The sequence below is a fragment of the Anopheles gambiae genome, chromosome X (genome assembly GCF_943734735.2).
Source record: "Anopheles gambiae chromosome X, idAnoGambNW_F1_1, whole genome shotgun sequence".
In the NCBI taxonomy this organism is placed as follows: Eukaryota; Metazoa; Arthropoda; class Insecta; order Diptera; family Culicidae; genus Anopheles; species Anopheles gambiae.
Window position 1 is genome coordinate 1,446,308 of NC_064600.1, and position 12,946 is coordinate 1,459,253.

Sequence of the window (12,946 nt, forward strand, 5' to 3'; positions counted from 1 at the left end):
CCATCGCTACCGCTGACACCTTGCGGCCACAGCAGCAGCGGTAGCACATGTGTGATCCTATTATCCACCACGCTCGTACCTGCATGGTATATAAAACAAGCAGAATTAAAAAAAAAAAACACCAATTCCTTCTCATGCTGGGAAGCAAGTGTAGTGCAAGCTGGTAGTGATAAAATTTTCAAAAACAAACTCGGAAATCAATACCCGTAACGATATTGGTGCTCGTTTGGATTTGTGTACGGGAGCGTTTTGTCTTCTCCCCGCGGGAGCTATCGATGGCGTTGGCGGTGGCGTCCCCAGGTGTTAAAGCATATAAACAAACTGCTGCACACCAGTCCGGCATGCCAGGTGAGCCGCTCACGATAATTGCAACCGGCTCGTTATGGCAACAATGTGTATTAGGCGCTGCATGCGTGACTCCACATTAAGCGTAATTAATAGGAAAACCACAGGATGCGTTCTGGGGTGCCGTACGTCTGCACGCGTTGCTGCTAATAAACGTAACAAATGCGACGCTGGTGCTAATGGTGGAGAGTAGAAGAGCAGCTGTTGCATTCGTAATTGCGATGGTTCGACGCTGTAGAAGGATTGGAATGGTGCTGCATTACAGAAATTGATTTGCAACATTGCGATATTTGTTTTGAACTGGTTGGTTTCATGACAGGTGGATTATATTGATAAAAATATAAACACAGAAAAAATCGTGCAAAATCCTTTGTTTGTTATAGCATTACTAATTATCTGTTATACCAGTTATAGCTTCATCATTGAAGAATGCCTAAATGTATGCAATCCGCTCGCCAAATAGCTTGCGTGTTAGGCTTGTTGAACGCTTTAGTATGAGCACGAAATTAAATTTGCTTTTCGTTCCCCGAAAAAAAGCAAAGCTTCTGTATTCGCTATCTGTATCGCAATACTGTTTTAAACTACAAAATTGTCATTGTCTTGCGTAGTACATTTAGTTACAGAGAACCTCAGAAGCTCTTATCAGTGGGTTCGGAGATATGCGGTATGCCAAATGTGACAATTCTTTGAGTAAATGGTACTGATTTGACACATTAATTGTAAAATGCAATTAAACTCCCTTCGGATTGAATTTGATTTTGAAATCTTTCAGAAAGCCATTCAACTGTAATCTGCACAAACGTTACAGAAATTTTGGCTCGAAACTATGAAATTCGAGACTCGCAGTTTCTTCTCGGTCTGCATTAATAGTGTATCTTGGAGACAACCTGAACTTAGTGAGCATCGAAGTGATTATTTCAGTTGTTTTAACTTTTGTTTGTTTTATCAAAATCCTCATTATATAGTCTAAATCAATAATGTTATCATATACAGCTTTGTAACATTTGTATTCTATTCGTTGCAGTGTCTCTATACATACCTCAATATGCTATTTTGCTTTTTTATTTCGAAATTCCATGTCGTAACTCCTTAATGTATGCAATTATACGGTTTTATTGGTGTTGACATATCTAGTATTTTAATTATAGATGATAGCAGAAGTTGACATATAACCACCTTCGCCCTTCAAAGAGTGTAACATGACGATTACAATTAAAGGTCTTCTTCTTCTTCTTCTTTGGCTCAACAACCGATGTCGGTCAAGGCACACTTGTGGGCTTGGCTTTCAGTGAAACCCATGGGGATTGAACCCATGACGGGCATGTTGTTAAGTCGTACGAGTTGACGACTGTACTACGAGACCACACAATTAATGGTCTACTTTTGATTAAAATTATCAATAGAAAACTTAAACTTAATCAATAGTAAACTTAACCCTTCAATGGTTATACTTAGCGCCTAAAAGTTGACAATTTAATTATTTGTGTTTTTTTTTTATTTAAAGTACAATTTTTCAGTGTACTAGCTCAGTAGACCAAATCATAAGTGAATGAAACTAATTTTATAATAGTCTTTGTAAAAATAAACACACAAGAACATCAACGAGTGGTCGCAAGGTTAAGTCCTTATTTTTTAATGTTGCAACAACTAGAGCTGCCATGGTGTGTCTTAGCCACTTATTAAACTAGCTATCTGGGTCTGTTCAAAAAGCAATACAATCGGCGTGGGGATACACGTTTCATGTGACCCAGAGTCTTGCATGTTGTGTTTGATGTTTTCACCATACGATTTGCCGATTGTACCACGTTTATCATAAGCGCGTGTTAATGTTTAAGTGCCCTACAAGTTAGTACAATTCCAGCCATCAAGCCCGAGCCATTTTCAGGCCGGCCAGGGGTAAATGTATGCAACAAACTCAGCCTAGATTTCTGCAAAAGTTATGGCACGTAGCGCCGGATAAGTGAGTAGTATGGCACGTTAACGCGAAGACGCGGAGTGAAATACCAGTTTATGTATAATGTGTCTTTTGAAATGAAATCAAAAATCATCTCAAAACTATACTTCATCTGCTTCATATCAAACCAAAGCCACAAAAATCTAACGACTAGAGGTGCATTGACGATAGTTGAAATGCTTTCAGTTTTCGTATAAGAGCTTAGAGTCCGTATATTATGGCAACTGTTTGTCTGCTTGATACACTTCATATAAAGCCCAATTGTTCTGATAGTATTTGATTAGACAAGATTATTGAATTCTTTTCTCAAATACTTTGTAATTATCGCAAACTAACTGATAACAAAGAGCCTTCTATATCCAGAGCAAAGGACAAAGGAACCTGTCAAAACCTGGTTCGAAGCAATATCAGAATTATAACCGAACGTGAGAACCAAAAAAAAAAAAACTATGCAAACCCGAAACTGACAAACCCATTTTGGTTGTGGTTTCGGTTCCTTTGTTCCGGGTGCTATTTGTGCTTTCTTTATGTGTACGGTTTTTTTTTTATATTCATCCCTCTCCCTCATCTTTCCGGGCGTGTGGTTTTGATGCGAGAAAGTTTTAGCTATACTGGCTCAGATTTGCTATAGCTTTTCGGGTGAACATGTGCCTTACTGCCACATCTAGCCAGCTCTAGCGCATAGGAAGGTTCGGCTTTTGCTGTGTACCAAACACATTGATTTATAGTGCAGTTGCGCCGGCTCCTTGAGACACACAGGCGGTCTATAGCTTTACGTAACCCTGGTATCAGCACCACCACCACCCTGCAGTCGATCTCGTTAGACCTCTTTCATCGGGATAAGGCCGGAGCCTGGACGCCCACCGCACACCGAAGATGGCACGAGGACACCAACGACGCCGACGACCGCAGCTAAATACGATCTAGGGTTTTTGTGTCGCTGTAGCTCCGCCCCAGCCCACTGGATGGCCCCATTACGAACGAACCGGGGTGTAAAATCGGTCCTGTTTTGCTACCTGCGGCTTCGGTTTCGTAACCTTACTGCCTGTAACGCGACGCACATACATAAATACACACACACACGTCTCACTACAGTCAGCCGGCTATAGGTGGAGCCTTCACAGCCAGGCACCCGTGTGCACAGAAGGATTCACGACCTCTCCACCATCAGGGGCTGGGCGCAATCGAGGGAGAAAAAACAAGGGACGCCCGTGATTCGACGAACGGTGGCGTCTGCGCAGAACGTTATGTGGAGTCTCTAGTCGCCGTCGCCGAATAGCCGCTCAGGATACGGGCCGATGCCGTGCCATTTCCCCCGTACCCATGTGCCATTGTCTCCCGCAGCGTTCCCATCCTGCGCTTCTGGAAGGAGGAGTTCCAACGTATAAGGCCTGCTCCCGAACAGGTCCCTCCGCAGGTTGGGCAGGCTATATTTTTGAGAGTGCATCACCCGATCCATCGTCATAATCGTCGTTCGTCATCGTTATCGTCACCGCTGTCGTCGTTGTAGCCACCGTTGTCGACCTTCCAGAGCAAGGAATATCTATCGTTGATCGGGCAGGCACGGGCCATCGTTATATGCAAGCCGCAGGAGCGCGAAGCTCCGGCACAAGTAAATACATAAGGTGCATTCCAGCGCCTAAACCACGGCTGTCACCGAGCAGTGGCTGTGATTCTTTGCCCCAGGCGCACCAACATTCGCCCCACTCTTCGCCCTCCGTTAGGAGCTGTTAGGAATCGGCTGGCACCATGGTATCGTGACGGTGAAGAAGCAAACAAACAAACAGCAAGCTAGCTACAAAAACACGTACACAAACACACACACACACAAACACACCGCCAGAGAGGGCTAAACAGGAAAAATCAAACAAATCGTGCTAAGCCGCGAATGTAGCAGAAAGCACGCAACCAGAATCGACCGGAGCAGGATCGTGGAGCGTGTTGATGTTTGCAGCCCCTGCGGCCATCTTGCTTGCGACAAGTCGCACGTTCATGATGAATTTATAGCAAATAGCAAACGAGACTTTATCGCTTCTTGCGTGTTGTGCTGGAAAGGTTTAATGCTTTAGTTTTTTTTTGTTGTCCAAGGATTTGTTTGAATGATTTTATGAGCGACTTTAAAAAGTTGAATACTCTAAAACGCGTTTGTTTCGATACTGTGGTTTAACTGATTTGTGCTACTTTTGTACAGTGAATATAAAAGTTGACAAAGTAGCCTACTTTTGCTTCTTCTGGTTGACGTAACGTCCTTCGCTTACATACCGACCTGTGTATACAGGCTTTCAAGACTTATCCATTACTCTCCATTCTAGGATTGAACCCACGGCGGACATGTTGTTAGGTCGTACGAGTTTGACCACTGTAACACGGGACCTCCCCGTTACTTCATACGTGGTGATAAGTTCGAGTTCCGTTTTTGGGACGTTTAGACTACGCGCCTCCTTCCTGTATACCGATTTCATTATCATTACTTACATATCAATTTCACAATTGTCTCATATAAAACAAATTAGTCAAGGCTCTTTTTCGAAATCATTCACCCGCTAGATTGACATGGGTTATGATCACAGATATTTTAATCTACGGCGGATTCTAATATCAAGATATCTAAGAACCTTTTACGTCTTTTCAAGGTTACGATCTCTACACTCGATACCGAAAATATACAGATGCACTATGCCTTATTTTTTACAACTCAGTCTAGTTAGAACTGTTTCGCGCTACGGAAGAAATGAAGCGACGGGGTCTCAATAGAAATTGAACAATACTCGGGTCGGTTTAGGAAAGCGGCAGGTCGATCGGACGCGAACATATTTCGAGGATCTATACCAAAGATATCAAATTCTTTTGATCACGTCGAGCTTACGGGTATTCTAAGAAACAAGAAGAACAAAAACTGATTAATATCGTTAAATTAGTAACTATCAGACAAATACTAGTTTTAGTTATCTGTTCTCAAACCTTGCGGCAACTTTGGGTGGTTATACATAAACAAGCACAGTCACACGGAAAAAATCAAAAGCAACATTTCAAAGAGGCTTTCTGGCAGCTTCAGTATAGTAAGCACTTTGTCGACATCTTCTTGTTCATGATCGGTGTTTGTGTTTATGATCTTCATGTGCTCTTTAAATTGACACCAGACACAGATGATCCTTTGCTGTTAAATAGAACAGAAAAAGGCGAAAAGTACCTCTTCAAAATAGAACGATAACTGTTTAAAACCACGGGACTTCTGTTCGGATTGTTGCGAGCTAAACCTGAGATTGTTACATGGTATGCTGCAAACAATGAACAAAACGCGATCTTACGGCTCGTGTATCTATCTTTGTGGTCAAAATTCACAATGACAAATATGTGACAAGAGCTTATAAGATAGTTTCACACAATGTTTCGTCAATATTTCAAACCTTGTGTGCAAGGATTGCCCTCAGGTCCATCCAAAGGCGACGCATCGTTATCGTCCTAAGGTCAGCAGAGAAGACGTATAAAGCTAACGGAGAAGCGATTCTGCAAAGGCTGGAGCTACCTTTAGATCTACATCGGCATAATTCCTCCCCGTAGAAAGGGCTAACTACTTGTGGTACAAATAAGTCTAGGAGGCCTCTATCAAACCATTACCGCAGCAGGACCCTTCTTGAAAGAGGAAGATAAGGATAAATGGTACTTTCTACTGGATAAACGATCAACGAATATTACCGATGTAAGAAAGTGATGCTGGAAACTTTAAGATGGGTTGGACTTTGAATATAGTTTATTTGTTATATAAAACTGTGGCATTTTCCGAAAGTACACGTGCTGGCTTCCACAAGAACAAAACCATTCCGATAGTTACTCGCTCACGTAGCGTGTGGACCCTTTGTGATCCTTCATTGAAACGATCGAACTTATGTTCAAATAAAATCACAAAATAGTTTGTTCCACCTGCATGTTATTGTTCATGAGATGGGTTAAATGTATTTCTTCTTTTTTTGGTGGGAAAGCACTGCTCAAAAATAGTTATACATATCAACAGCAAACTAATTTTCTGGATTATGCAAGGAGAGCTTACGATATTGTAAGTTTTCCTTGGTCAACAGATATCAGTTTACCTAAATGTTGTTGTGTAGACGAGAAGAGTAGTCTCACATCTACTGTACGGTAAAGTCTTCCACTGTCACACTTTTATGAAAAAAAAAACAACGTAAAAACAATTGTTTAATACATACGATGTGCTCTTAGTAATTGTAAGACATAAACTTGAAGGTTAAAAACAATTTTTCTTATGTCTGATGTGTGGATGAATTGATATACTAATAGTTTCCTATCAGCTACTTCGCATTTCATTGGTGCCGGTATCTGTTGTTTTTTATGTCTTGTGACTTTTCCGGATTTGAAATGTAACGTAAGTTTTCTCTTTGTCCAATATTTGTTCCAAGTGTTATGCAGAAATTTCATAACTATTTTGTTATTGTTAATTCTCTGAAGTCTATCGCGGAAATTGTGAGTTCAAATTGAAGAATATTGAACAGGCTTAGACATGCCGAAACTAACAAAGGTTGTTGCAACAAACAAGACTAAGAAAAAAAAATTAATTAATTAAAAAAAACCCTTCCAAGTTTGGGCGGTGGAGTATCCTTCCTAAGGATAAGACCTTGAGTCGGATGCGAGCCAATCGAGACCAGTAGATTCATGAAAGCATAAACGACTCCGTCCCGTTGGTAGTTCAGTGTAGTTCAGTAGATTCAGTCCGAACCGTGAGTTGGTGTGCTAACTTACTCAGTTTCGTACAGTTTTTCAAAGCGTGAAGTAGACAGTAGAACCTACTCTTACTCTGCAAGATTCGTTTTAAAGAATAGGACGAATCGACAGCAATAGAGCAAAATAATCTGCTATTACATCCAAGTGTGCAATCAGAAAACTGTCACCTATAAGTTCCTGGACTGTAGAGTTGAACTTCATGCTAAAGATTGAATCAGCTGTCATCATTCTGGATTAGTTGGAAATAAATCTTTCATCTCTTTCATTTCAACCCATCTTTAAACTAAAGTAAAAGAAGGCACAATCAGGCGAACCGCGATGTCTACTTTAGATTTTTCAGAACAAAAATCAAGAGTTTTCTTTCATTTCATGCCGCAAATCATAATACATGTCCTCCATCAATTCTCAGAACACCAGATCTTGACTTACCACCTCCTCACCGCATCGCATCTGATAATGAAGGAAGGAAAAGAAGCTTGTTCTCTTTGTGTATTAATGAACATTCGGTTGAGTGATGCATCATGATTTTAACGCATTTACCTGTTTAATCGACAACTGCATTATGTTATGCTAAAACCCTGATAAAGCGCCCTTTGACAGATACATTATTTTACACTTAATACAATACAGCACAAATACAGGGCTTCGTACTGTGTACTGTCAAGTCGTTAAATTATTTTCGTACTATTAAAAACATAAAAAAGAAACCATTAACGGACGATTCAAGTTCATTCCAACTGGATAAAGCAAAATGAACGCTAGAGGTCGCCAGCGTTCAATCGTTCAAAAGTTCATCATCTCACTGGTAGAGGGCGCTCAAGCGCCGAACCAGCTGATTTTTGTTGGGTTGTGTGGGTGTTGGTGTACGCCTGTGTTTGTCTATTTGTCGGGCTGTGATGGAACTGGTCGGCATTGCTTACAAATTCACCCAAAATATAAATGAAATGTAAAATTCTTTCGTATTGCTAACCTAAAATCTTGCAAAACAACAAACACTCTTTACGATCGACCATCGGAGGCGCTTGTATTGATTGCGGGCGTTATTTAAAAATTAAAACATGAAATGAATCATATCAAAATAAAACACACACACACACGATCTTGCTTTCTTTCGTCTATTCTAGAGGCTACTAAATAGTAGATTTCATTCAAGATTCAAGTCAACAAAGTACTGTTTATCGCTGTTTTATTTCGAAAAATATTTATGAACACAAAAGTGGCTGCAAGTGCCTGTTCAGCAGTACCGTGCGCCAGTATGTGTGTGTGCGCAGTAAAAACAAGTGCACACAGGTTAACGCACCGAATGACGTTTCCAAAAATGTGGACGTCAAAGAACGCTCGGCGTCAAGGCCGTAGGGAACAGTATCGGTTTGTGGCTGTCAGCGAACGGGTCGCAAAATTTCGGGGTAAGCAATAGCAAGAACTATCAACAAAGCACACAATTGACCAAAAAAAAAACCAAAACAAAGTTGCACGGCTAACGTTTGTGCTAACTCGTAGGTAACCGCTCGGACAGCCTGATCCTGCCAGCCCAGGAAGCGTTTGGCCAGCCGTAAACGGAACCCTTCTCCCCGGGTGAATCGAGCCGTGGTGCAGAACGCTTGAAGTGTTTGTGTTCGTGTCTTGTTTTTGTTTGACAATTCCGGTCACGTCCTGGCAAGCGCGGTTCCGTGGACGGGCAGCGAATATGTAATAACCTCGCCCCGTGTTGTGCAGCAGCAGCAGCAGCGGCGGCAGCGGCAGCATCACCCCCGTACACATCGTTTGCGCCTTCGCCCCGCGGGTACGACGGCATGACGTTTCCGCTGAAGTTTAGCGCCAAAAAGGCGCAGGAGTTGCTGTTACCGTCCGCACCGGGCAAGAAGCAGCCACCGCACGTGCGCTGGTACGTGGCGGTGGGGGCGATGGTGCTGCTCCTGCTCGCGCTCCTATTGCTCGGCGGGCTCGGGGGCCACGGGGAAGCCGGCGCCGAACGGGTGTCGCTCGATCTGGCCGACATACCGCCGGTGGTGCTGGACAAGGAGGCGGAGCTGGCCCGGGCCCGCAACCGGAACTGCACCTACTGGGACTGCTTCAACGTGTACCGGTGCGGGCAGCGGGCACCGACGCTCGACGATGGCGGCGGCGGCGGCGGCGGTGGCGACGGGGAGATGGACGCCGAGCGCATCTCGATCTACGTCTACCCGCTGAAGGAGTACCTCGATGCGGACAGCAGGCGGCCGGCCGGGCAGCTGTCGCGCGAGTTCTACCGGATCGTGCAGACGGTCGTCGACAGCCCGTACTACACGGCGAACCCGAACGAGGCGTGCCTGTTTCTGCCGACGCTCGACACGCTCAACCAGAACCGGATCGACACGACGCTGGTCGGGAAGGCGCTTGCCTCGCTGCCGTAGTAAGTAGACAATCCGAGCCATCATGGTCGAAAGAATAAGTGTTTTAGCGGATTAGGATCCACTATGGCGCCACAGTTTGGAACTGCAACAAGATCGTTGGGAATCACTGCGAACGAATCTTTCGCTTTGTAGCGCAGAGAGCTCTTATCAGAACTGCTTAAATAGTTCCGCCATTTACCATTAGTTTTCGTCGGAGTTGATTTCGGCTAGCTCCGAACTATTCTGGAATCGATTCCGGATAGTAGGTCCGGAATCAGTTTCCGTAATCGAATCCGGAATCGGGTCCTGAATTGGCCCCAGAATCGGAATCGGAACCGTCCTGGAAAATTGCAATTTTCTTTGAAATTGGCTTCGGAAATCAGAATCGGTTTCGGAGTTGGAATCAGGTGCGGAATTGGCTCCGAAATCGATTCCAGCATCGGAATCGGATCCGAAATTCCGAACACGGAACCGGAATCGAATAGGTCCAATTCCGAGCTCCCATCACCAGTGTTAATGTGCCCTACCAAAGGCATTTTAATATTGACATCACTTCTCTCCCCCCCCCCCCCCTCTTTCCAACGCAGCTGGGAGAATGGCGAGAATCATCTGATCTTCAACTTCCTGCCCGGCACCCGGCCCGACTACAGCACGGTGCTGGACGTGAACACGGACCGTGCCATCATCGTCGGGGCCGGCTTCGACAGCTGGACGTACCGGACCGAGTTCGACGTGTCCGTGCCGGTGTACAGTGCCGCGCTGGAGGAGTACCGCTGGCCGGAGCGGCCGGTCGACCGCACCGTGCTGCTCGTGGCCGCCCAGCTCAACCTGTTCCCGCGCCAGTTTCGCATCCTGCAGGAGCTCACCTACGACTACCCGAACGAGCTGCTGCTGCTGCAGCGCTGTCCCACCACCACGGCGAAGGTGGACGAGCTGGCGGATCTCGTCGCGGGCGGGCAGCAGGCGGACGAGGCGCATCGGCCACCGGCCGGCAGCACCGAGGACGTCCGGTGCAGCTTCCCGCACGGGAACGAGCACGAGTACCCGGCGCTACTGGCGACCGGCACGTTCTGCCTGGTGGCACGGGGCGTCCGGCTCGGCCAGCCCGCCCTGCTCGAAGCGATGGCCGCCGGCTGCATCCCGGTCGTGATGGCGGACAACTACGTGCTGCCGTTCGCCGACCTGCTCGACTGGGAGCTGCTGGCGGTCCGGCTGCCCGAAGCGAACCTGCACACGATCGTGCCAGTGCTGCGGGCCATCTCGGCCGAGCGGGTCGCGGAAATGCAGGCCCAGATCCGGTCCGTCTACCGGCGCTACTTCGCCAGCCTCGACCGGATCGTGCTGACCGTGCTGGAGCAGCTGAACGATCGCATCTTTCCGCACCGGAGCCGCACCTACCTGCACTGGAACGTGGGGCCGGAGGCGGGCGTCACGCAGAACCCGCTCTTCCTGCCGCTGATCGCACCGAAGGCGCAGGGCTTCACCGCCGTCATCCTCACGTACGATCGGCTCGAGAGCCTGTACATACTGATCCAGAAGCTCGCGACCGTGCCGTCCCTGCAGAAGATGCTGGTCGTGTGGAACAACCAGCGGAAGGCGCCCCCGCACCCGTCCCTCTTTCCCAAGATCGGCAAGCCGCTCAAGATCATCCAGACGGCGGCGAACCGGCTGTCGAACCGGTTCTACCCGTACGAGGAGATCGAAACCGAGGCCATCCTCACGATCGACGACGACATCGTGATGCTGACTGCGGACGAGCTCGACTTCGGGTACGAGGTGTGGCGCGAGTACCCGGACCGGATCGTCGGCTTCCCGAGCCGGACGCACGTGTGGGACAACGCGACCGGCCGGTGGCGGTACGAGTCCGAGTGGACGAACCAGATCTCGATGGTGCTGACCGGGGCCGCCTTTCACCACAAGTACTGGAGCTACCTGTACACGCACGCGATGCCGGGCAACATTAAGGAGTGGGTGGACGAGCACATGAACTGCGAGGACATTGCGATGAACTTCCTGGTGAGCAACGTGACGAACAAGCCGCCGATCAAGGTGGCGCCGCGCAAAAAGTTCAAATGCCCCGAGTGCACCAACAACGAGATGCTGTCCGCCGACCTGAACCACATGACCGAGCGGACCGCCTGCATCAACCGGTTCGCGGAGATCTACGGCACCATGCCGCTGCGCACGGTCGAGTTCCGGGCGGATCCGGTCCTGTTCAAGGACAACTTCCCGGAAAAGCTGAAGCGCTTCAACGACATCGGCAGCCTGTAAACATTTCTATCGGGCTGGGACAAGGGCGCGTGTGCAATACGGGAACACGGCGGAAGCGTGCACGCCACCTCGATACGCCATATTGGAAGATAGTATTAGCGTTGCGTTATTTGTTACATGTACATGATCCGGCCGCGTAACACTGCATACGAAGCCCACGAAGAACGGGCCGTTGGACGGTTACGCTAAATAGAAGTTATGAAGGCAGCATGCGGGGGCGTACGCGTACGTGTACAGCAGTGACGGGAAAGTGACTTATCATTTTTAAAACATCGAGTCAGTATCTTTAGCACATAGCCAGGTAGCGCTTAAGGTGGGAAGATTTAAAATATCAGACTTCTGCTATGCTTTTGCCCGACTCGAGAGACACCTCGATAGCAAGAATAGAGCATGCCGTTACTGGCGTTAACGATGAACTAGCTTAGAAGTGTCCGGATGCGGGGTACCGGTTTTTCGCCCGGAGTCCGGCACCCGGCACACCAATCGTAAAACACGTTTAACATAGACCCAAAGTCAAAGAGAGTATGGTAAGAGCGGTTTAGAGCAGGGACACACTCACCTAGAATAGAACGCGACTGTTCAACCAATGCGTATAGCAAACGTACGTAAGAATAGTGCAAATAGCAAGAGAGGCAAATACTAGTAACGTTTGTTTTTTTTTTTTAAATGCGAAATGCTCAACTAACCTGCCGGGATGGTTTTTCTGCATACCGATACTTTATTAAGCCACCACCACCCGGATATACTCAGCCGTTTGCGTTAAGGTTGGAGAGTCACTTTCGATAATTCGAGATTTATTCGGCACGGTACGGCCTGCGCGCTAAGCTTACCCGGAAAAACCCTATGCAACGAATCCGTTATTTCACCTTTCAACCCCTTGTAACTATAAGACCGTTTAGGGCAGCTTTCGATTAACACACGTTTATTCTGGGTTATTCTCATTGTTTTTTTTTAAATCTTTTGAGTAATACAATTTCCTCCCGGCCTGAACGTCCCAGTGAAGGTCCCAGACGTGGATGAGAACCCCAGGTGTGAAGTTGGGAGTTCGTGCAGAGATTGTGGAGGCGATGCTTTGTTGTACATGAGATTTGAGAGAAACGGGGCCGGTTCAACTCACCCAGCTCCCGTCGGCCATTGATCGAACGCAATCGATCGCTTATTATTAGGGCTCATCATTCTGTACAGAATATTGTAGCACATAAAGCATAGCTGTAATTATATACCTTATATCCACCAAATAAAATGGACGTCCTCTGTAACGTTTTGC

At 46.7% G+C, this 12,946-nt stretch overlaps 1 protein-coding gene across 1 annotated transcript; it reads left to right on the forward strand.

Annotated features, from left to right (window-relative positions):
* The first annotated feature begins 8,170 nt into the window (after positions 1-8,170).
* Positions 8,171-12,938, forward strand: LOC1272189 (exostosin-2). Its single transcript, XM_311070.6, has 3 exons — positions 8,171-8,442; positions 8,537-9,428; positions 9,996-12,938. The coding sequence occupies exons 2-3, from the start codon at positions 8,830-8,832 to the stop codon at positions 11,677-11,679; spliced, it is 2,283 nt and encodes a 760-aa protein (XP_311070.6). The 5' UTR covers positions 8,171-8,442; positions 8,537-8,829; the 3' UTR covers positions 11,680-12,938.
* The last annotated feature ends 8 nt before the right edge of the window (positions 12,939-12,946 follow it).

Coding starts and splice junctions, on each gene's coding strand:
- LOC1272189 (XM_311070.6), top strand. CDS start 8,830: ATGACGTTTCCGCTGAAGTTTAGCGCCAAAAAGGCGCAGGAGTTGCTG. Junction 9,429..9,995: donor GCGCTTGCCTCGCTGCCGTA/GTAAGTAGACAA, acceptor TTTCCAACGCAG/CTGGGAGAATGGCGAGAATC.